Source organism: Saimiri boliviensis, chromosome 6 (genome assembly GCF_048565385.1).
Source record: "Saimiri boliviensis isolate mSaiBol1 chromosome 6, mSaiBol1.pri, whole genome shotgun sequence".
NCBI lineage: Eukaryota > Metazoa > Chordata > Mammalia > Primates > Cebidae > Saimiri > Saimiri boliviensis.
The window spans coordinates 117,298,665-117,323,734 of NC_133454.1; the positions used below are offsets into that span (position 1 = coordinate 117,298,665).

Below are 25,070 nucleotides of genomic sequence, written 5' to 3' on the forward strand. Positions count from 1 at the left end.
GCTGTCTCACTCATAAGAAAGGAAAGAAAGAAAGAGAGAGAAAAGAAGAACGAAAAAGGAAGGAAGGGAGGGAGGGAGGAAGGGAAAGGAAGGAAAGGAAACGGAGATGTCATCCCTGTGGACCTTCTAAAAGCTCTTCTGTCCAAGGATGGCCTACTTTTCCATGGCCAACACTCCTTATGATGTTTGCGGAACATCCAAGGGAAGCAGAGTGAGAAATTTCAGCTTAAATCTCCAGTCCTCTCTGGTCCTGATGAAACCACCCCATCCCCTCATCAGACTCAGCTGCGCTCCAGAATTCATCTCTGACTTTAATGACTTAAGCAAGAACATGGTTTCTGTGGCTCCCCCTGGACTGGATGCTGGAGGACACACACTTCACAGTCTGAGGCCTGGTCCCAGGAACTGGCAACCGAACACAACAGCCAGTGGTTTCGAAACATACGGTCAGATTTTCAGGATGGAGGTTTGATTCTTCCTACTGTGACTCACCCGTGGAAAATAAAAGGCTTAGCGCCTACATCTGTACACTCCCATCAGTGGCTTGGCTGACTCAGTTGTAAACAGGGTACCTTCTATGTGCCTCCCACCCATATACGCCACTGTCCCCAGGCCCTGAGTGCTTGAGCCCTAGGGGGATCTGAGTGGGCGGCTGGGCTCATTTCCTGCAAGCTGGCCTGCCGGGTTACCGGTCTTTCTAAGGTGGAGAACTGGCCTGTAACTCTGCAAACTTCAACTCCCTTGGCTCTGGGGGATGCAAAGGATGTGGCCAGGCGAACCCGAGAGTGAGTCCACACACAACACACACACTCACAGCTCCCCTCCGTCCACCGCACACACACACGAACTAATGACTAACAACCTAAGAAGAGAAAAATGAGTGGGGGAATGGATCATCAAGGGGCTCCGGCCCCAGTCTGTGAGGTGCGTCCATCCACAACGCAGAGGGTCAGAACATGAGTTAGGAGGGCCGGTCCATTCCGAATCGGAGGGTGAACTCTTCAGCATTCTTCCTGAACAGCTCTGGATTCTGCGTCAGCAGGTCAGCGACGTCCACCCGCAGGGGCTCTGCCACATTCGGTCTATTCACCAGCACATTGAGGGCCTCCAGCACTGCGGAGAGACAGGCCAGATCAGGACATCAGGGCAGAGGGAAGGGGGTCACGGCTGCTCACTCCCAGTGCCCTGACACTCCACACCCACTCCTTGGGGGAAAGATTCCATAGCTTAAGATGACTCTATGACCAGATCAAATGCCCCGCCCATCCTTGGTTGTTGACACCCAAGGCCCTGACTGATTACATCAGTGGTTTTATTTTTTGAGACAGAGTCTCTCTTCGTTGCCCAGGCTGGTGTGCAGTGGCAGGATCTCGACTCACTGCAACCTCCGCCACCCAGGTTCTAAGAAATTCTCCTGCCTCAGCCTCCTGAGTAACTGCGACAACAGGCGTGTGCCACCACACCCAGCTAATTTTTTTTTTTTTTTTTAGAGACACAGTTTCACCATCTTGGCCAGGCTGGTCTCAAACTCCTGACCTCGTGATCTGCCCGCCTCGGCCTCCCAAAGTGCTGGGATTACAGATGTGAGCCACCGTGCCCAGCCAAACATCAGTGGTTTTCAAACAGCTACATCCCACAGCTTCAAAGAAGCTCCTCATTACGGGGACCACTGAGATAAGTGAGGTTTCTGGGTCTTATCCCCATTTCAACAAAAACCACTCTGTTTTCCTCCAGTATATTGAGAGTACAAATAAACTTTTACTTGGGCAAAAGGGGTCTAAGGCTGAAGACTGAAAACCGCCACTGCCCTTGGCTCTTCATCTTTCAACAGATGCCTTTGGGAACCTGGTGAAGGTAGCAGCCCACCTCCCTAGACAGACGCACACATCCACATGCAACACAGACAGTGCTGACTTAGAGTGCTTCCTGCATCCCCTGAAGCTAATCCAAGAACCACTCCTCTCCTTGCTCCCACTCCCACCAACCTAAGGACTTTTGTTTCTTGAGATAATAACTAAACTAATCCAGGTGGAGAATAGCCCACTGATTCAGCCACAGGCTCTAGAGCTGCATTGTCCAATATGGTAGCCACTAGCCACACACGGGCATCTAAATTTAAATGAATTAAAATCAGGCCAGGCGCAGTGGCTCACACCTGTAATCCCAACACTTTGGGAGGCCAAGACGGATGGATGGCTTGAACTCACAAGTTCAAGACCAGCCGGTGCCACATGGTGAAACGTGGTGTCTGCAAAAAATACAAAATTAGCCAGGCATAGTGGCATGCTCCTGTAGTCTCAGTTACTTGGGAGGCTGAGGCAGGAGGATGGCTTAAGCCCAGGAGGTGGAGGTTGCAGTAAGCCAATATCTCGCCACTAAACTGCCTGGGCAATAGAGACAGACTTTGGGTCAAAAGAAAAAAAAAAGAATTAAAATTAAGTACAATTAAGAATTGAGAGCCGGACGCGGTGGCTCAAGCCTGTAATCCCAGCACTTTGGGAGGCCGAGGCGGGTGGATCACGAGGTTAAAAGATCGAGACCATCCTGGTCAACACGGTGAAACCCCGTCTCTACTAAAAAAAATACAAAAAATTAGCTGGGCATGGTGGCGTGTGCCTGTAATTCCAGCTACTCGGGAGGCTGAGGCAGGAGAATTGCCTGAACCCAGGAGGCGGAGGTTGCGGTGAGCCGAGATCGCGCCATTGCACTCCAGCCTGGGTAACAAGAGTGAAACTCCGTCTCAAAAAAAAAAAAAGAATTGAGTTCGCCTGAGGTCAGGAGTTTGAGACCAGCCTGGCCAACAGGGCAAAACCCCATCTCTACCAAAAATACAAAAATTAGCCAGGTATGGTGGCACACACCTGTAATGCCAGCTACTCATGCGGCTGAGGCAGGAGAATCGCTTGAACCTGGGAGACAGAGGTTGCAGTGAGCCGAGATCATATCACTGCACTCCAGCCTGGGCGACAGAACAAGACTCTCTGTCTTAAAAAAAAAAAAAAAAAAAAAAGAATTGAGTTCCTCTGTTGCAACGGCCACACATGGCTAGTGAGCCAGCCAGGGGCTGCCATTTGCTATCTGTATGAGCTCAGGCGATCACTTCACCTCTCACACGCTTCAGTGTCCGGGTCTATTAAACATGACAACACTACCTCACGGGGTTGTGGGGGAAATACAAATGAAGTCGGCCTGAGAGGCTCTTTGCACAGTGCTCAGTCAAGTGACGGGTGTTATCCTTATTAGGCCAGTTCCCTCCACTGTCATTTAGGACACAGAGTCCCAGAAAGGATTGAAGACTTGCCCAAAGTCCACAGAGGGAACAGGGGCTTTCTTATCCCGAGCCCTTCCCATTGCAGCCAGCCAAGCTGCCTCTCCCATGTACCACAGCACAGTTCTTCTGTCAGTACTGCCCAGGAATAGAAACAGAGGCAGGAGGTCAGCCTGTCCAGGAAGCACCCCTTCTATCTCACAGTAACTTCAGCCAAGACTCACAGTTTTTATCTCCTCTTTTTTGGGCTTTTTAAGCTCAGAGTAAGTCTGTGAACCCCCTCTCCAGTAATCTCTCCTCCTCCAACAGCAGTCCCTCCTCCAGGCAAAGCCCAGCCCCACCTTGACAAGTCTTGGTGCAAGGCTTCCAGTTCTCGTTGCTGATGATGGGCAGGCAGACCTGTCCGTCCTCATCCACATTGGGGTGGTAGATCTTGGTTGTGAATTTGATCGCGGGAGGCTTGAACGGATACTCCTGGGGGAAGCTGATGCGCACATTGAAGGCCTTGAGGTGGTAGGGAGGTTGGTCCTGTGCAGAGAGAAAAAGGATCAAGCCCTGGTTTGGTTTTTCTCCCTTCCTGCCCCCATCCGAGGGTCCTAGGTATCGTCTGCTTCACTGCCAGGAGGAATCATGGCCCAGGGTACGCACGGCACCTGCGTTCATTTGACAATTGAGTTATGGATTACTCAAAGTGTGGAATCACCAAAGGGCACTGGCCTGGGAGGCAAAGAAGTCCGATCCTGGCATGTGCTGTGTGACCACAGGTGAGCCACTTCCCACCTCTAGGCCTCAGTTTCCTCATTTGAAAAGTGGATAAAGATGGCCTAGATGAGCTCTAACAACCATTTCAGCTTTCAAGGCTTTCTGAGATTATGGAAGAAAAGGATGGAACATTCTTTCTTAGAACAGTAGAATGGGGGTGAGGAAATTAAGAAAATGAGAAAATCCTAAGAACTCAAGAGCTTGGGAAAATAAAATGGTGCAGCTGCGATGGAAGACAGTATAGCAGGCCAGGTGCAGTGGCTCACGCCTGTAATCTCAGCACTTTGGGAGGTCAAGGCAGGCGGATCACAAGGTCAAGAGATCGAGACCATCCTTGCCAACATGGTGAAACCCTGTCCCTACTAAAAATACAAAAATTAGCCCGGCACCTGTAGTCCCAGCTACTCGGGAGGCTGAGGTGGGAGAATTGCTTGAACCTGGGTGGCAGAGGTTGCAGTGAGCTGAGATCACACCACTGCACTCCAGCCTGGTGACAGAGCAAGACTCTGTGTCAAGAGCAAACGAAAAACAAACAAACAGTATAGCAGTTTCTCAAAAGATTATACACAGAACTACCACATGATGCAGCAATTCTACTTCTGGGTACGTACTCAAAGAACTGAAAGTAAACAGGTATTTGTATACCAATGTTTACAGCAGCATTATTCACAATAGGCAAAAGCTGAAAGCAAACCGAGTGTCCATCAATGGACCAGTCAACAAAACGTGCCATATACAGGTAATGGAATATTACTGGCCTTAAAAGGAATGAAATTCTGATGTATGCTACAACACAGATGAAACCTGAAGACACTATTACTGAGGGAAATAAGCTAAACAAAGTGCTGGGATTACAGGCGTGAGCCACCTCCCTAGGAGAGAGAAACCCCAGAACTTGGGTGACCCCAGTGCAGAACACAAGGGCCTTCAGGCTGATTCCAAATTACCAAATCTTTTCAGAGCCTTTGTTATTGAAAGGACAGAGAAAAGACAGCAAGAATGGCATATGTGGTTAAGCAGAGTGAAGATTTTCAGAGCTTCTCCTCCTTAATGGGCAAAATAGAAACCACGGTGATCTTGAGCGCGTTCAGATAAGAGACGGAGTAACTAGTAGGAAGATAATGAAAATACCTCAGCTCTTATGGGCTCAGTAAGAACATAAGAAGAAAACGCTGGACCTATCAGTCAGAGAAGGCCAAGGGCAGAGGCCTCAGAGCAGGATGGGAAGGTGCTGTGGTTGGATGTTTGTCTCCGCAAATCTCATGTTCAAATCTCATGAAATTTGCTCCCCAAGGCCAGCGCGGTGGCTGAGGCCTGTAATCTCAGCACTTTGGGAGGCTGAGGCAGGCGGAGTTCAGGAGTTCAAGATCAGCCTGGGCAACATGATGAAACCCCATCTCTATTAAAATACAAAAAATTAACCAGGCATGGTAGTGTGTGTCTGTAGTCCCAGCTACTCAGGAGGCTGAGGCAGGAGAATTGCTTAAAACCAGGAGGCAGAGGTTGCAGTGAGTCTCACTCTGTGCTCCAGAGCAAGACTCTGTCTCCAAAGAAAAGAAGAAAAGAAAAGAAAAATCGGATCCCCAATGTTGGAGGTGGGGCCTTGTGGAAGTGTATGGGTCATGGGGGCAGGTCTCTCATGAATGGCTCAATGCCATCCTCACAGTAATAAGACAGTTCTTACTCTAATACTTCCTGAGAGAGCTGGTTGTTTACAAGGTCCTGGCATCTGCCCTCTCTCCTCTCTCTCTCTCACTTCTCTTGCCGTGTGATCTGTACGCGCAGCTCCCCTTTGCCTTCCACCATGAATGGAAGCTTCCTGAGGCCTCACCAGAAGCAGATACTGGTGCTATGTTTCTTGTACAGCCTGCAGAAGCTTGAGCCAAATAAACCTCTTTTCTTTGTATATTACATCACCTCAGGTATTCCTTTACAGCAACACAAACAGACTAAGGGAGAGTATCGGTGTGTCCTGTCTGAAGGGGCTTCTTTCTGGGCTTCGTAGGTCTTAACAGAGGAAGGAGGTAGCAGAGTCCTGGAGCTGAGAGCTCTGGGGACCTGTCCCAGCTCTGCCTTGGACTTGTTATGTGACTGAGCTTTCTCTGAGGATCAGTTGCCTCATTTGTAAAATGGAGAAGTTGGACCAGAGGATTCCATACTGTATCTTACAGTCAGTTGAGAAAGTCCTACTACCTTCTAAGAACTAGGTTAAATATGGTGTTTTGCTCCTTTTTTTTTTTTTTTGAGAGAGTTTCACTCTTATCACCCAGACTGGAGTGTGATGATGCAATCTTGCTCACTGCAACCTCTGCCTCCTAGGTTCAAGCGATTCTTGTGCCTCAGCTTTCTGAGTAGCTGGGATTACAGGAGCCCACAACCATGCACAGCTAATTTTCGTACTTTTAGTAGATACAGGATTTTTGTCTCTACTAAAGAAAAAGAGTTTTGGCCAGGCTAGTCTCAAACTCCTGACCTCCGGTGACCTACTCACCTCAGCCTCTCAGAGTGCTGGGATTTCAGGCATAAGCCACTGCACCCAGCCTGCTGCTTTTTAAACATTTTTGAAAACTATTCATTTTTCATGGAGTGGTTAAGAGAGAAGACCCTGGAGTCCGCTGAATTCCACTCCTACTACCTTATTCTGAGTGAACACAGACCAGTTACTTAACCTCCTTGGTTTCAATCTCTGCAATTTTAAAAGGAAGACAACCTTCCTCATTGGATGGCTGAGAGGATAAAACAGCACTTGGTCCACAGGAGACTCTCAAGGAATGAGCACCCTTACTATTTGCTTCAAAAGACTCATCGAGGCCGGGTGCGGTGGCTCACACCTGTAATCCCAGCACTTCGGAGGCCAAGGAGGGCAGATCACAAAGTCAGGAGTTTGAAACCAGCCTGGCCAATATGGTGAAACCCTGTCTCTACTAAAAATATAAAAGTTAGCCAGGTGTGGTGGTGGGCACCTATAGTCCCAGCTACTCGGGAGACTGAGGCAGAAGAATTGCTTGAACCTGAAAGATGGAGGTTGCAGTGAGCTGAGATTGCTCCATTGCACTCCAGCCTGGGTGACAGAGCAAGACTCTGTATCAAAAAAAAAAAAAAAAAAAAAAAGATTCATCAAGCTGAAACCTTCTATGACCAAGATATGACAAGTGGGGCCACTTTGGTGAACATGTAAATTGAGACTGAGCCTTTGAGGGGGAATTTGTCTACTATTCCCAAAGACCTTTCCTGGCTCTCCTTCCTCTGCCAGTCAATCATTCCCTCCTTTTCGGCCTCACCAGGCACCTTCAGGCCCCCTTAGCTCATTACTTACATCAGCCTCTGGTCCTCCAGCTCTGGTATTCTTCCCAACTATCATGCTTCAGGACCCCCATATGGCTGGAAAATCTGTGGCCGGTGTCTGGGGCACACTTAGCCACCTTGGTCTTGCCAGCCATTGAGGTCTTCTGACTTTATAGAATTCTGCCAAACCAGACCTTTCCTAGGTTTTCCTGTCATCCCCACTTCACTTTCATCATCTCAAAGTTGGTCTCCTTGGAGATATAATCAGTCCCTGGCACTCCTTTGAGCATCTTCTCCTGGCACCTGCGGCCTAGAACAGGTGTCCTCACTCTAAGCCAGGTAAGGGGAATCATTTCAATACAGTAACCCAAGGGACTTGACAGAGGTTCCAATGTTGACCTGACTCAAGCTTTTGTCCATCTTTCTGGATTACAGGTCAGTTTAAAGAGAAGATAACACAACCTAGGACACTGCATTGTCAATAAAAATATAAATCCTGCTGAGTGTGGTGGCTCACGCCTGTAATTCCAACACTTTGGGAGGCCACGGCAGGTGGATCACTTGAGGTCAGGAGTTCAAGACCAGCCTGGCCAACATGGCAAAACCCTGTCTCCACTAATAATACAAAAGTTAGCCAGGCATGGTGCCACATGCCTGTAGTCACAGCTACTCAGGAGGCTGAGGCAGGAGAATCACTTGAACCCAGGAGGTGGAGGTTGCAGGGAGCCAACACCACGCCACTGCACTCCAGCCTGGGTGGCACAGCAAGACTCTGCCTCAAAAAGAAAAAAAAAAGGTCCAAATCCTAAACAATAAGATGAACTGTTCCCATGATATTCCAAAGAGCTTTGACTAACAAAAAGTTCAATGTCTTAAATTTTATTTCCAAGTAACCAGAAGTGTAGATTAATTTCTCAAAGTAGCTTTAGTCACGAATAATCAGACAAAAGAAAGAGAGATCTTGCACTCTGATAGGTATTTTGGAATACTGCTTTCAGAGAAACTTTATCAAGAAAATACCAAATAGTCTGAGCACGGTGGCTCACGCCTGTAATCTCAGCACTTTGGGAGGCTGAGGCAGGTGGATCACCTGAAGTCAGGAGTTTGAGACCAGCCTGGCTAACATGGTGAAACCTCGTCTCTACTAAAAATACAAAAATTAGCTGGACGTGGTGGCGGGCGCCTGTCCCAGCTACTCAGGAGGCTGAGGCAGGAGAATCGCTCGTACCAGGAGGCAGAGGTTGCAGTGAGCTGAGATCATGCCACAGCATTCCAGCCTGGGTGACAGAGCAAGACTCCATCTCAAAAACAAAACAAAACAAAAAAAGAAAATACCAAATAATAAACAGAGAAAAATAAGAACAGTAGAAATGGGCTATTTGTGTTTTCATATGTAACAACTTTCTGAAATAAGAATAAAGAAAAGCAAAAAACAATTTAGGTTTGCAGGAACAAATTCTACCAACAGTGGGAACCTGGAAGCTTACCCCTACCCCTTGACAAAGGTCCAAGATTTCTTTACTTCTTTTTGATGCTGCTTGTCTCCTGAAGTTCTGTGGTGAGCTTGGTGGCCACTGGTTTGAGGAAGGGGTCTCCTACTAAGTCGAAAAGTCCTTTAGCATCTTCATCAGAAGATGAACCTCAGAAGTACCTGGACCTCAGAAGCAGTCAATTCAGAGAGAGGACCCCTCCAGCAATGATAACCTCCGGTCAAAGGACCCTAAGGCAGGGAAAATTCTTGCCTGGTCCTAACCCTCCCTGCCCATGCCCCTCACCTAAGTTGTCCCCAATCCAAAGCCATGATCCCCGCAGATACTTACAGGTAGGAGGAGAGCATGCCACACCAGAACATTGGCATCATCGCTGGACAGGTTCCGCAGGTACGGGGGAAGCTTGCTCTGAAGATCCTCCAGCTCCTGCAGGGGGTACAAGTGAGTGGGCAGCTGTCCTTGTCCTTCCTATTTCAGTGCCCTCCCCCTGCCCCAGCAGCAAGCTGTCCCAAGCCCAAAACTGGACATCCTAGAAACAGAATCCAGTAAAGTCAGAGCCTACATTTAGTGAGCACTTAGTATGTATTGGGCGTGGTGCTGGTGCTTTAAGTGAATTCTCTGATTGTGGACTCACCACAACCTCTGCTACATGTAGGTACCAGGTGCAGGGAAAAGCAGATCACTTCTCCCAGATATTAAAACTTGGGAGTAAGTGCTCTGGGGGGCTTTTCTCCTGAAAGCAGGGTACTTAACCTCTGTCTGCTCTCTAGCTTTCTTCCTAGAAATTCATTAGGTTCTCATTCCCTTCCTCTCTTCCTTTCTTCCTTCCATAAGCATCCACTGAGCATCTGCAGCAAAGACATCACCCACCCCTTCAAACTTGGCCAGATCAGGGCTGGGGAAGGGAAATGACTCCGGGAGACCGCAGCGGAGAACTCTACACACCATGCAGAGAAACAAGGGGGGAGGAGTCACTCACCTTCCCAGAACTATGGCCCAAGCACCTGAACATCCCTGAATTCTCCCAACAGCCATTACTGAGCATCCTCTACTGACATTTAACTCAGATAGGACCTAGTCCTCAGGAATTTCAGTAGCATAATGGACAAAACATGAATGTGATTTTATATGAACATGTATAGACATACAGAAGGGAAGGAGATGAAAGGGGAGAAGGAAGGCTTCACAGAGGGTGCACACCGTGAGCTGGGCCGTGCACAATGAATAGGAGTCCATAATGCAGAGAAGGGGAGAGGCGCCAGGGCAGAGGACCCAGACGGGGCAACTGTGTACAGTATATCCTGCAGGAGGTTAATAGGTAGTACCGGAAAAGAGTTCCAAGGTCAAGTACATTTGGGAAATCTAAGCTAAAGAGGTTTCTTCACTGTAGGACTTCCCAGAGCTATTTATTTATTTATTTATTTATTTATTTAGGAGTCTCACTCTGTCGCCAGGCTGGAGTGCAATGGTGCAATCTCGGCTCATTGAAATCTCCTCCTCCCAGGTTCAAGCTATTCTCCTGCCTCAGTCTCCCAAATAGCTGGGATTACCGGCACCCGCCACCATGCCCGGCTAATTCTTTGTATTTTTAGTAGAGATGGGGTTTCACCCTGTTGGCCAGGCTGGTCTTGAATTCCTGACCTTAGGTGATCCACCCACCTCAGCCTCCCAAAGTGCTGGGATTATAGGCATGAGCCACCATGTCCAGACAATTTTTGTATTTTTTAGCAGAGAGGGGGTTTCACCATGTTGGCCAGGATAGTCTCGATCTTTTGACCTCATGATCTGCCTGCCTCAGCTTCCCAAAATGCCGGGATTACAAGTGTGAGCCACTGCGCCTGGCCTCTCAGAGCCTTTAACATGCTATTGTGTGTGGTAATTGCCCAAGATGTGAGCCCACAGCATGCAGTACTTCTCAACTGTATTTGATGAAGAAATGCTGCCCGTCTTTTAGGGTCCATCTTGTGGGGCTACAGGCCTTTTCTTGTTGGGGAAGATACAAAGACACTCAAGGGCAGGTCACATTTCTCTGGAATAGTGAATTGGTACAAACCAGTGGTTCTCAACCAGGGGCGATTTTACCCAACCAGGGACACCTGGTAATATCCAAGAACATTTTTCCATTGTCACAAACTGGGGGAGTGCTACTAGCATCTAGTGGGTAGAGGCCAGAGATGCTAATAAACATCCTAACAAAGAATTATCTGGCCCAACAAGAGCAGAGACTGCTGCCCCGAAGGGTGAGCCTCAGGCTTGGTCACATTCACCACAAGCTCATTGAAGGGCCTTTGGGCCTTAGGCGAACATCAGCGGTACCCTGGCACTACTCCTTATAGACCTGTGGTGGTGGTGGACACGGGGAGAGCCTCCCATGTCTGGGGAAAGGGGAGAGAAGAGTGGGAAGGACTTTGTCTTGAGGTTTCGGTGCCAGCGTAACTGCAGTAGCATCAGGTAGATTTCTAAAATTTCAAACTCCAGGCCTTGGCCCGTGGACAGCAACTCTGGACCTGTCTGGGGCCCGGCAGCGAACTAACCACCTTAAAGGGAAGGACACAAGCCTGGCTGGTTTCACCACCTGCTGAGTGTAGAGCCCTAGGGCCTTGAGTGAACACAGTGCATAGCCAGATAGTGATTACAGGAGGCCTTGGGCAAGACCCAGTGTGGTGCCAGCTTCAGGCCTGACCCAGTGCACTCCCAGTTCTGGTGACTGTAAGGATGCTTATGTCACCTCACCCAACTCCGGGAAACTCAGCACAGACAGAAAGACTCCATTTGTCTGGGAGAAAGGAAGGGAAGAAAACAAGAGCCTCTGCCTGATAATCCAGAGAATTCTTCCTGATCTTATCCAAAACCACCAAGGTAGTACCCTCTAAGAGTCTACAAGAACTACAGTGTTACCAGGCTTGGAGTCCCCGCAATGCAGACATGGCTGTGATGACCAAAACTTAGATCACAGCACTGAACCCTCTTCGAATACCTAGAAAGCCTTTCCAAGAAGGATGAGTACTAACAAGCCCAGACTACGGACTGTAATAAATACCTAACTCCTCAGTGCCCAGACACCAACAAACATCCACAAGCTTCAAGACGATCCAGGAAAACACAGCCTCACCAAATGAACTAAGTGAGGTACAAGGGGCCAATTCCACAGAAACAGAGATATGTGATCTTTCAGACAGAGAATTCAAAATAGCTGTTTTGAGGAAACTCAAAGAAATTCTATATTTCCTCCACAGAGAAGGAGTTCAAAATCCCATCAACAAATTTAACAAAGAAATTGAAATAGTTAAAAGGAATCAAGCAGAAATTCTCGAGTTGAAAATTGCAATTGAGGCCGGGCGCAGTGGCTCATGCCTGTACAGAATACCAGCATTTTGGGAGGCTGAGGTGGGTGGATCACTTGAGGTCAGGAGTTTGAGACCAGCCTGGCCAATATGGAGAAACCTCATCTCTACTAAAAATACAAAAATTAGTTGGGTGTGGTGATGGGCGCCTGTAATCCCAGCTACTTGGGAGGCTGAGGTAGGAGAATCACTTGAACCCAGGAGGCAGAGGTTGCAGGGAGCCGAGATCACGCCATTGCACTCCAGCCTGGGCAGCAAGAGCAAAACTCCGTCTCAAAAAAAAAAAAAGAAAAAAGAAAAACATAGGTTAGTATAACACTGTTTTTACAGTGTGTACATTGCTCATATCTTAAGTAGAAAGAGGAAAAGATGAACCAATTAAATATAATAACTACAACAATTTTTCAAGAGATAGTACAATAAAAAATAAATAGAAAACAAAAAGTTAAAAGGCAGAAAGACAAAGTTAAAGTATACAGTTTTTATTAGTTTCTTTCTTTCTTTCTTTCCTTCCTTCCCTTCCTCCTTTCTTTCTTTTTCCTTCCTTCCTTTCTCTTTCTCTCTCTCTTTCTTTTTTGAGACAGAGTTTACTCTATTACCCAGACTGGAGTCCAGTGGCACAATCACAGCTCACTGCAGTCTCGACCTCCTGGGCTCAGGTGATCCTGCCACCTGAGCTTCCCGAGTAGCTGGGACCACAGCAGTGTGCTACCATACTGGCTAATTTTTGTACTTTTCATAGAGATGGGGTTTAGCCATGTTACCCAGGCTGGTCTCGAACTCCTGGGCTCAAGCGATCTGCCCACCTCAATCTTCCAAAGCACTGGTATTACAGGAGTAAGATGCCATGCCTAGCCTTTATTAGTTTTCTTTTTGCTTGTTTGTTTATGCAATCAGTGTTAACCTGTCATCAGTTTAAAATAACAGGTTGGCCAGGTGCGGTGGCTCACGCCTGTAATCCTAGCACTTTGGGAGGCCGAGGTGGGTGGATCACCTGAGGTCAGGAGTTCAAGACCAGCCTGGCCATCATGGTAAAACCCCATCTTTATAAAAATAAAATAAAATAAAATAACAGGTTATAAGATATTATTTGCAAACCTCCGGTAACCTCAAATCTAAAAACATACAATGGATACATAAGAGTTATCTGACCGGAAGTGTCAATAGTGATGAGTTTGAGAAGCTGAAGCTCTCCAAACCCAGTCCACAGTTGGAGAAGGGTCCTTTAACACTGTAGAACCTTTGAACTTTCTCTGCCTTCCTCCCACCCCCAACATATAATATTAAACACATCCCATGCCCCCTCCTATCTCCAGTCTGTGTTCCATCGCTATTCAACCAATAAGCTGCTTCTGGTGCCTTCCACCCAGGGTCTATTTATCTTTACCCCTCATTTATCTTTACCCCAAACTAGAAGCATCTGCATTTCAGAAAAGTTTCACTATCATCTGTGATTCCTTGGCAAGAACGAAGTCGCAGGTTGACCAGAGAAGATCTGGAATAGACATTTTCCTGACTTGACTATAAATGGGCACCCTTGGACTTTATCCATTTAGGGTGAGTTCTGACAAAACTTTCCCAAAGACTGAGGAAGTTGAAACCCAACTTAAAACACACAGTTCTTTCCTACTGCCCATTAGGAAATCACCTGACTCAGAGGAACAGAAAATGAAAGTAGAGAGGCCATTAAAAGGGCCTGCAGACCTGGCTTCATATACCAGTCCCACTGCTCCTTACTGAAAGACTCTGGACAACCAAGTTATTTTTTTCTGCACCTCAATTTCCTCATTTGTAAAACACGGATGTATATTACTTATCTCACAGAACTGCTGTGAGAATTAGATGAAGTAACTGCGTAAGCTGTTTGGCATTTAATGGTTCCAGTGCAATAAATTCTGGCTCCCATCTCTCTCCCACTTGGCTGGAAAGGCCCTCTGCCTCATTTTGCTGCCAACCTCCAGATGTAGGTTCTGGGCCAAGCCTGCTCTGGGCATCGCAGTCTGAGGCCATTTTCTTCTCAGAGGCTGAGGGTAACACCCTGGGTTTTTCCACCTTCTGGAGGAAATTGCCCCCTCCCCATCCTTCCAGGTCTTGTTTTAAATTGTGTCCCTGATCGGAATAAAATTCAACAAGGACTGGATTTGTGTTCATCTCTGCCCGCCCCACCCCCACCTCCTAGAACAGGGCCAGCACATGTAGGCATTCGACACTGGCAGAACTCACGAATGCAAGCCACCTACTCCAGGAGGCCTTCTTTTCCTCCAGAGAATACCCAGGGAACTTTGCCCCAAATTCTAATCAGCATTCCCTGTTTCTCAGTACTCTAGTAATGCAGGCGTCAAATTGTGGGATGGGCCATGGGCTTATTCCAAGGCAAGGACTTCATCCTGGTCATTCGTGTTCATAACCCACCCAGCAGTAGCAGAATGCCTGGCACCAAGACGCCAAGAACGCTTCCAGCACTGGAGACTTATCACAAGTCTCCATCCAGCACTCCATCCTTATCACAAGTTTCAGGCAGGAAAATCGAAATTGAAACCAGTTTGGTGGGAGCCGGCTCATCCTCACCAGGCACACAGCTCAAGGAGCCAGCAACATCCCCGCCCCATAGGCCCTCCAAGCCCCCAAAACTCCAGCTCTGGCCACTCGTGCAGACCAGTCTCCTCCTCTGAGTAGAGGGCGGGGAGGGCAGGGATTCGGCCAGCGCAGGTGCCCAGACAAATAAATAAATGCGCTCGGAGAACCGCGGAGGGAATGGAGGGAGGCGGGAATACGGGGGGAAGGGGGGCGGTGGGCAAGGGGAGGCAAGAGAAAGGGGTCATCCTACAAGCGGTTACCTTCGCCACTCGCACGCTCGCCGTCATCTCGGGACCGAGTGTGTGACACCAGCAGCCTCCAGCAGGACCGAGCCCCGACCCGCGACACCGCGCTCCCCGCCACGCCCGCCCGGAGGACCCCACCCCCGGCAGCCCCGCCCACCCCTCCTACCGCGGTCGGTGCGTGGACCTCCCCGCACCCGCTCTGGCGAGGCCCGGAGGCCGCCAAGGGACGACCCGCCGGGTGCACGCCCGATCCCCGCGTGGAGGGCTCGGACCCGGGACTCACGGTCTTTGTGGGGAGACGGGGGGGGCGTGGGCCTCCGGGCGCGCGGCTCTGAGGATCGTGAGTCCTGCGGGGGGCGCGTGCACCGGCCGCGAGCGCGCAGGGGCGCTGGGGGGCGCTCATCCGGGTTCCGGTCCCCTCGGCTGGAAGCTCTCGGGTCTCGGTCAGCCCCCTGCGCGCCGTCCCAAATAAACGCTCGCCCTGAGTAAATGAGGGGTGCTTGCTGTGCAAACGCAGCTCCCTGACAGTTCTCGGCGGCCTCCACCATCGGACCGCCGCCCTGAGCCCCTGCCCCCGCGAGCTTCCGCAGCCCCCGGGCCTGCCGCCTGCCCTCCGCGGGCGCAGCGCTCCATCTCCGAAACGGCGTGGCGGACGGCGTAGACCCGAGCCCTGCGAGCGCCGCTCCCCGGCTGTCCCAGATCCTTTGTGCTGTCTGGCGTTGCGCGCGGGCCGAAACGTTTCTCCCCGTGGCTTGGAGAGGAGCACCGCAAGGAGGCGCTGTTAGACCCTTTCTCTTTTGCTCTGGGGGTTCGGTCGACCGTCGTTCAGTCCTTCACTAGGCTTAGTATTCACTAAGTGCCTACTGTATGCTGGTTTGGGAAACGGTTGGGTGGGAGATGCCCCTAGACGGACTCCGGAGCCTCCTCTCCAAGAGTCCGCCTCCCTTATTTTACTGCTGCCGGTCCATTACAAGCCGTGGGCCTAGCGTGTGCCCCCATGCACAGCTGGGGTTCCCACCCCTCTGTGCAAGGACGGAGTACTTGCAGCCCCTGAGCACCAAGCAGCATCTGGGGAAGATGAGACTTGTTGGGAGGGCCGATTCCCCCTTCTCCCCCTTCCCTACCCAACTTTAGTCCAGACGAGAAAGGAAATCAGTAGATTTTGAGCACCAGTTTGTGATCTCAGTAACTCACAGTTTTGTTGTTGTTGTTTGTTTGCTTGTGTGTTTGTTTGTATTTTTAGGAGAGATGGGATTTAACCATGTTGGTCAAGCTGGTCTCGAACTCCTGACCTAGCGATCCGCTCGCCTCGGCCTCCCAAAATGCTAGGATTACACGCGTGAGCCACCGCGTCCCAGTTTTGTTTTTTTTTTTTTCTGAAAGTCTCACTGTCGCCCTAAAGTTCAGTGGCGATACCGGCTACTGCAACCTCCCGCCTTCAGCCTTCCCGCTCAAGCTGTTCTCCCCGCAACCTCCTGAATAGCTGAGATTTACAGACCCGCACCGCCACGACCGGATCATTTTTGTATTTTTAGTAGAGACAGAGTCTCGAACTCGTGGTTTCAAGTAACTCGCCCAGCTCGGCCTCCCAAAGTGCTGGGATTGCAGGCGTGAGCCACCGTGCCCGGCCCATAGTTTTTATCTAAGTATTTTGATTCCCAATGACTTTGCTCAGATTTTGCAGAACGATTGTTGCATTCAATTCAGTAAACTTTAACAGCATCTCCTTATATGCCGGAAATGAATAGGACATTGTCCGTAACCCCTGAACAGGGGTAGAGATGAGGGAACAAAGACATTCGAACCTGCCTCTGATCAGTAGTCTCAGTCAACAAGCACTTAACATCCCAGCACTTTGGGAGGCAGAGGCCGGCGGATCACGAGGTCAGGAAATGGAGACCAGCCTGACAAATAGGGTGGAAACCCCATCTCTACTAAAAATACTAAAACCCCATCTCTACTAAAAATTAGCCGGGTGGCACGCGCCTATAGTCCCATCTACTCCGGAGGCTGAGGCAGGAGAATTGCTTGAACCCGTGAGGCGGAGGTTGCAGTGAGCCGAGATTGCTCCATTGCACTCCGGACTGGGCGACAGAGCCAGACTCCGTCTCAAGAAAACCAACCAACCACACAAACAAAACAAAAAACAAAAAAACAAGTACTTAACTACTGAGGGGCAGGCGTTGCCAGCAGAAAACACCAGGATGAAAAAGGGGAGTCCCCGCCCCTGAGGCGCTCTCAGACTACTGGGACAGAGGGAGAGAATGCAGCCCCTGATTTTTAATGATAATGATATAGAGAATCACCTGGTAGTCCGGGAATATGAGGAAGGTCACTTGATCTCCCTTCAGAGAGGGGCAGACGTTTCCCGGAAGAGAGAAAAATCCAAGCGTGTTGTGAAACATGATGAGTCAGCGAGAGTAAGTGAGTGGGATGAAGATGTTCTAACAAGAAGGAATAGCATGAGCAAAGGGGGTAGTGTCTTTGGAAACAGGAGCAAACGCCTCTGTCCACGCCCACGCTCTGTAGCTCTTTTTTTTTTTTCTTACAGAAACCCTGCATCCTGAGGCAAATTCATAGTCATGGAATTAGCTGGGTCCTAAGCCCACACAGTGGGGCAGCCCACAGGTGTGACCTTCATGTCCTTTCACAATGCAGACCTTTGTGTGTCAGAACAAGCCCCAGGGAGATCTGGGTTCTAGTTCCACATCTGTCCCATGTGCAGTATGGCCTTCGGTGGATGGTGGAAACTCCTTTCTGCTTCCCAGGACCATTGTGAGGCTAATCTGAGGGAAGTGGAGGAAGTTTGAAAATTCTAAGTCCAAGACATAAACAATCAGGTTTGAATCCCAGCTCCACCATTCTTGGCTATATAACCTTGGGCAAACTACTTGACCTGTCTCTGCCTCCATTTTCTCATCTGTTAAATGGGGCTCATGATAGTGCATGTGAGGAATAATGAGTGGATATTTAAAAAGAACTTAACTTTGAATGGTGGACAATAAGTGACAGTTATAATAATGGTAACAGTAAATATTAAAATGGGCTGGTCACGGTGGCTCATGCCTGTAATCCCAGCACTTTGGGAGGTTAAGGTGGGTGGATCATGAGGTCAGGAGTTCGAGACCAGCCTGGCCAACATAGTGAAACCCCACCTCTACTAAAAATACCAAAAATTAGCCTAGTATGGTGGCATGTGCCTGTAGTCCCAGATACTCAGGAGGCTGAGGCAGGAGAATCACTTGAACCTGGGAGGCAGAGGTTGTGGTGAGCTGAGATCCCACCTCTGCACTCTAGCCTGGGCAACAGAACAAGACTCCGTCTCAAAAAATAAAAATAAATACATAAATAAATAAATACGTATTAAAATGATGTCAGGTGCCTGCCCAGGAGTGAATGTACCAGGCTATAGGAACAGAGATGCCTGAGCTTGCTCCCTTAGAACAATGCAGCACTATCTTCCCCAATAGGAGACCCTGTTTTACTTCTCTCTGATTGGGTCACTGGCAGTTACTCATCTATCTACGAAATTTATTGAGCACCTACTTATACAAGGCCTTGTATGGGGCACTCTCTGGGACTCAGGCATGGGTTAGGCTGGCTCTGTCTTCACCATTGAGGGGAAGAGACACACATCTGTGTGATGACAAAAGGTGGTCAGAGGAAGGCCTCTTAAGTGATGTGCACATATGAGGTATGTCTCTTCCAAGACTCAGCTCTGCCAGTCTTATGAGGATAAAATGAGATGGTGTATGCAAGGGGACACCTTGTAGATGCAAAAGTATGTTATCTATTTATAATGCCTCTAGAGTTCTGGGCAAGAGGTTCAAGTTGCCGGGGGCAGTGGCTCATGCCTGTAATCCCAGCACTTTGGGAGGCCAAGGCAGGAGGATCACCTGAGGTCGGGAGTTTGAGAGCAGCCTGGGCAACATAGAGAAACCCCATCTCTACTAAAAATACAAAATTAGCTGGGCGTGGTGGTGCATGCCTATAATCCCAGCTACTTGGGAGGCTGAGGCAGTAGAATCACTTGAACGTGGGAGGTGGAGGTTGCAGTGAGCTGAGATTGTGCCATTGCACTGCAGCCTGGGCAACAAGAGTGAAACTCCAGTCTCAAAAAACAAAAAACGAGTTTCAGGTTATTCAGAAGTCTCCAACAACCTTCTTCAGTGCATCTTCAAGGGGAGAATTTGGATCAGGAAGGATCAGTTGATTTCTTTTCATGCCCATTCCTTGGGCTTGTTCCTATTTGGAGTAGGGAGGGTTAATCTCAGAACTACCCCACCTCTCCCCATCTTCCTAGAGCTTAAAGAAGTTCCCAAGAACCAGAGACAGAAGAGAATTTCCTGCTTCTTTTGATCAGGGAAGGTACCGCCTCCTGCTTACCCCACACCCCCAGTTCCCCTGGGTTAGTCTCATACACACACACCCCTCCTGCACCATGAGTCCTGCCCTTGTGGTTGAGGTGGAGGGATGGATAGAGACAGTCATGGAGACAGGGGGTCCCAGGATAGGGGCTGGGGGCATTCCTGCCACAAGAGCAGGAAGGTGACCTGGTGAGTCAAGGACCCGCTTCCTCAGCTGGGCTGAGCCACTCACTCACTGGCTTCCTTGTTGTGGGACTTTGGACATGAAAAGTAGCCGTAATAACAGATAACCACAATAACTAATGTATATTGGATGTACAAGGGTGTAGTAGCAGCTTGGGCTGATATCACAAAGTGCCACCAGCCAAATAGCTTTAACAACAGGATTTACTTTGTCACAGTTCTGGAGGCTGGAAGTCCAAGATTATGATTCCAGATGATTCGATTTCTGATGAGGGCTCTCTTCCCAGCTTGCAGACGGCTGCCTTCTTGCTGTGTCCTCACATGGCCTTTCCTTGGGTGCTTGTGCAGGCAATGTGGGTATTAGAGAAAGTGAGCTCTCCAGTGTCTCTTCTCATACGGACATGAATTCTGTCAGATTAGAGTCTCACCCTCATGACTTCATTTAATCCTAAGTACTCTTTAGAGGTGCCATGTCCAAAGACAACCACATTGGAGGTTACAGCTTCAAGATGTGAATTTTGAGGGACACAAATGTTCTACTAAGTGCTTGACATGCAGTGTCATAATTGATCCATTCAATAATGCTTGCTTAATTTTCTCTGACTTCCTAAAATAGGTTATTTTATTGTTAACAGATTTTTTTTATTTTTTGAAAGAGTCTCATTCTGTCACTCGGGCTGGAGTGCAGTGACATGATCACCAGTCTCCACAGCCTCAACCTTGAAGCCTTAAGCGATCCTTCCAGCTCAGCTTCCCCAAGTAGCTAGGACTACAGGCGTGTACCACCACACCTGCCTGGCTAATTTTTGTATTTTTTGTAGAGACAGAGTTTCAGCGTGTTGCTCAGGCTGGTCTGTAACTCCTGGGCTTTATTGATCCTCCCGCCTCAGCCTCCCAAAGTTCTGGGATTCCAGGCATGAGCCACTGTACCCAGCCTTGTCTCCATTTTATAGGCAAAGAAATTCTGAGGCTAGGTGACTATTATCTCAAGGTCACACAGCTGTTCGCTCTCTAAGATGGAACTTAAACCCAGAACTACTGACTTCCTGCTTATTAACTGCTACATCTGTCTGGGCCTTAAATTCTTCATGTTAAAAATGAGGCTGAGGGCTGGGCGAGGTGGCTCACCCCTGTAATCCCAGCACTTTGGGAAGCTGAGGCAGGTGGATCATGAGGTTAGGAGTTCGAGACTAGCCTGGCCAATATGGTGAAACCCCATCTCTACTAAAAATGCAAAAATTAGCCAAGCATGATTTCGGGCACCTATAATCCCAGCTACACAGGAGGCTGAGGCAAGAGAATCACTTGAACCTGGGAAGCAGAGGTCACATCACTGCAGTCTAGCCTGGGAGACAGAGCAAGACTCCATCTCGAAAAAAAAAAAAACAAAAAACAGAGTGAGAATCTCTGCCCTGTCTACTTAATGTGGTTTTACCTGGAAGACTTGATGTGCACCTATATGTTGTTTTCCTTAACCACAAAATGCCCAGTGATAGACATGTTCTCAAATGTGGCTTTCCCAGGACATTCCAATTAGCCCCCACTTAATCTCAGAACTGGAAGGGAGCTTTGAGATCATCTACAGTTGATGCTTGAACAACACAGGGGTTAGGGGCATTAATCCCCCTGCTCAGTTGAAAATTCACATACAACTTCTCACTGCCCCAGAATTTAACTACTAATAGCCTACTGTTGAACAGAAGCCTTACTGAGAACGTCAAGTTGATTCACATATATTGTATATTTTGTACGTTATAGATATTATATACTGTATTCTTAAAGTAAGCTGGAGAAAAGAAAATGTTATTAAGGAAATCATAGGGAAGAGGAAATATATCTACTATTTGTTAAGTGGATTATCACAATGATTTTCATGTTTGTTGTCTTCATGCTGAGTAAGCTCAGGAGGAGGAGGAAGAGGAGGGTTTGGTCTTACAGTCTCAGGAGTGGCAGAGGCAGAAGGAAATCTACCTGTAAGTGGACCTGTGCGGCTCAAACCCATGTTCAAGGGTCAACTGCAGTATTATATAACCACTCCCCACCACATCCCACTGGGTTGGATAAGAAAACAGGGGCCCAGATAGGGGAAAGGCCTTGCCCAGGTCATGGATTAGAGCTCAGGGATACTTGGTCCTGGTCTACTTCCGGCTGTGCAGCTTCTCCCCCACAGGCTCAGCCTCAGTCTTGTTCATGAGTTTTTCCAAATTGGGCCATTTGGTGGGAGCAGAGGGGTTCCACCTCACTGTTGGATTGTCATCGGGGACAGCTGGTATTCAAGAAGCATCCCCTTGTCCGGAACCAGGATATGGTGAGGTCCATGGTTACTGCTGCATGACTCTGGCCCGTGCAATTCATAGCCTCCCTACCTTGGTTTTCCCACCCATTTCCCTACGATTAGGCAAACTGGTGACTCAGAAACGAGTTTGATTTTGCAGGCTTTATGTGGCTTACACGTGTTTTACGCTATGACGTCGCAGGGGAACAAAAATACCTTTTTCTCTGCCCTTCATCATTCTTCGTTGGGGCAGACCCCTCTAACCAAAGACAAATTAAGAGGCAAACAATTTTATTAACATATACACCTTATGAATATGTGAGAGATACTCAGGAATATGAGTACATCTCCAAGAAGTACTCTAAATACTCCTACCTGCTGAAGCAAAGAAGAAAAGTGAGGATGCCAGGAAAAACACCACAAACACGGGTAAGATTTGTTATGCAGAGTGCAGTCCCTGCTTTTTCCCTTCACAAGAGTTTTCAGTGATAGATGCGAATTTTGGGATGACATATTCTGGCCATATTAGAGTAGTATATCTTGAACCCCATCAATGCAATGTTTTTAAAAATGAGAGACATGGCCAGGCATGGCAGCTCATGTTTGGAAACCTAGCTCTACAAAAATTTCTTTTTCTTTTTCTTTTTTTTTTTTTTGAGATGGAGCCTTGCTCTGTCGCCTAGGCTGGAGTGCAGTGGTGCAGTCTCGGCTCACTGCAACCTCTGTCTCCCAAGTTCAAGTGATTCTCCTGCCTCGGCCTCCCGAGTAGCTGGGATTACAGGCATGTGCCACCACTCCCAGCTAATTCTGTACTTTTAGTAGAGACAGGGTTTCACCATGTTGGCCAAGCTGGTCTTGAACTCCTGACCTTGTGATTTACGCACCTTGGCCTCCCAAAGTGCTGGGATTACAGATGTGAGCCACCACACCGGGCCACCAGAAATTTATTTTAAAAATTTGGCTGGATGCGGTGGCTCACACCTGTAATCCAAGCACTTTGGGAGGTCGAGGTGACTGGATCACTTGAGTTCAGGAGGTTGAGACCAGCCTGGGCAACACAGTGAAACCCTGTCTCTACTAAAAATACAAAAACTAGCTGGGTGTGGTGGCACATATCTGTAATCCCAGCTATTCAAAAGACTGAGGCAGGAGAATCGCTTGAACCTTGGAGGCAGAGGTTGCAGTGAGCCGAGATCGTGCCACTGCACTCCAGCCTGGGTGACAAAGTGAGACTCCATCTCAAAAAAAAAAAAAAAAAAAAAAAGGCCAGGTGCAGTGGCTCATGCCTGTAATCCCAGCACTTTGAGCGGCTGTGGCGGGTGGATCATGAGGTCAGGAGATCCAGACCATCCTGGCCAACATGGTGAAACCTGTCTCTACTAAAATACAAAAAAATTAGCCAGGTATAGAGGCACGCGACTATAGTCCCAGCTACTCAGGAGGCTGAGGCAGGGGAATCGCTTGAACCTGGTCAGCGGAGGATGCTGCAAGCTGAGATTGTGTCTCTGTGCTACAGCCTGGGGGACAGAGCAAGACTCCGTTTTAAAAAAAACTATCCTTCCCCAGTGGTGCATGCCTATAGTCCTAGCTATTCTGGAGGCTGACTTGGGAGGATCATTTGAGCCTGGGAGGTTAAGACTGCAGTAAGCCTTGATCATGCCACTGCACTCCAGCCTCAGTGACAAAGTGAAACCACATCTCTTAAAAAAATAAAAATAAAAATAAGTCGGCCAGGCGAGGTGGCTCACACCTATAATCCCAGCACTTTGGGAGGCTGAGGCGGGTGGATCATCAGGTCAAGAGATCAAGACCATCCTGGCTAACATAGTGAGACCCCATCTCTACTAAAAATACAAAATTAACCAGGTGTGGAGGTGCATGCCTGTAAGCTACTCGAGAGGCTGAGGCAATAGAATCACTTGAACCCGGGAGGCAGAGGTTGCAGTGAGCCATGATCATGCCATTGCACTCCAGCTTGGGCAACAGAGCAACACTCCGTCTCAAAAAAAAAAAAAAAAAAAAAAAAAAAAAAAAAAAAAAACTAGTTGAAAACAAAGCATGTAAAAGATAATTCAATAAAAAGAACATATGAATTGTTCCTAAATATGAGAAAAGATAATAAACTATGCTCATAATAGGAGAAATACACATGAAAATCACACCAAAGTGCCATTTTCACCAGATTGACAAAAATATTATTTTAATTAATCATGCCACATTATTTTAAATTACGTACAAAGATCCAACATGTCACCCAGGGACCATTTCACCCACTGCTCTGTTTGGCCACCAGCCTCTTGTCTGTTTCTTTGGCAACGGCGAGGCAGACACCCCTTCCCTGGGGAAGAGAAATCCATGGTTTGTTGCCCTTGCCAGTAACAAAAATGTTGGAAAGTCGAGTGGCAAAACTGTTGCCATTGGCATCTTTCAGGGGAACTATGTCAAAAGATCCAGGGTGCCTCTCTCTGTTGGTCATCACACCAATTCTTCCCAGGTTAGCACCTCCAGTCACCATACGCAGGTTTTCAGCGTTGAACTTGATGAAATTAGTAATCTTGCCAGTTTCCGAATCAATCTGAATGGGATCATTCAACTTGATGAGAGGATCAGGGTAGCGGATGGTGTGGGCATCACGAGTCACCAGATGAGGGATTCCTTTTGTGCCCACAAAGATTTGTCTCGCTTTGCATCACTTGTACTTGGCCTCCTCAGGTGTAACGTGATGTACGGCAAAGCAACCCTTGGTGTCATAGGTCACACAGAAATTCTCTCCTGTCTTGTCAATACCGATGACATCCATGAATCAATCCAGAATGGGTTATATCAGTTTGGACCCTGCCATCGATCTTAATGCAGGTCTTCTTTGCATCGTCTCCTGTCAGGACATCCTTAAGTCTGTTCCTTAGGAAAATAATGAGGAGGAGACACTCTCTCAACCTGTGGGAACCAGTGGATGGATGGGGAGCAAACACACTGATCAATTTATCCAACATCCAGTGTTTTGGAGCTGCTTCAGATGCTTCTTGGGACCACAAGCCATGGCTGCATTAGACATGGAAAGAAAAAAAAGGAATTTGTTTTTTAAGTTTGATCATGCATATCTTTGGGAGAGTATGGGAAAATAGTCACTGTCATGTATTACTGAAGAAATGTAAATGTGATTGCACCATTGCACCCCAGCCTGGGTGACAGAGCCAGACTCTGTCTCAAAAAAAAAAAAAAAAGTAAATGTGTACCATCTCTATAATGAGTAAATTGTTGTTATCTTTCAAAA

The 25,070-nt window shown here is 48.2% G+C and overlaps 1 protein-coding gene and 1 pseudogene across 2 annotated transcripts; both read right to left on the minus strand.

Annotated features, from left to right (window-relative positions):
- Window positions 1-293: 293 nt before the first annotated feature.
- UBE2L6 (ubiquitin conjugating enzyme E2 L6) lies at window positions 294-15,726 on the minus strand. Of its 2 annotated transcripts, none has more exons than XM_074401485.1 (4): window positions 15,255-15,726; window positions 9,136-9,231; window positions 3,610-3,796; window positions 294-1,113 (listed from the first exon to the last, which is right to left on the minus strand). In XM_074401485.1, exons 1-4 carry the CDS (start codon window positions 15,372-15,374, stop codon window positions 962-964), a joined length of 555 nt encoding a protein of 184 aa, XP_074257586.1. In that variant the 5' UTR covers window positions 15,375-15,726; the 3' UTR covers window positions 294-961. The 2 variants fall into 2 exon arrangements, with proteins under 2 accessions (XP_074257586.1, XP_003920163.1); XM_003920114.3 differs by lacking the exon at window positions 15,255-15,726 and adding an exon at window positions 14,987-15,121.
- An 8,336-nt stretch (window positions 15,727-24,062) lies between these two features.
- LOC101047402 (small ribosomal subunit protein eS4, X isoform-like) lies at window positions 24,063-24,836 on the minus strand (annotated as a pseudogene).
- Window positions 24,837-25,070: the final 234 nt, after the last annotated feature.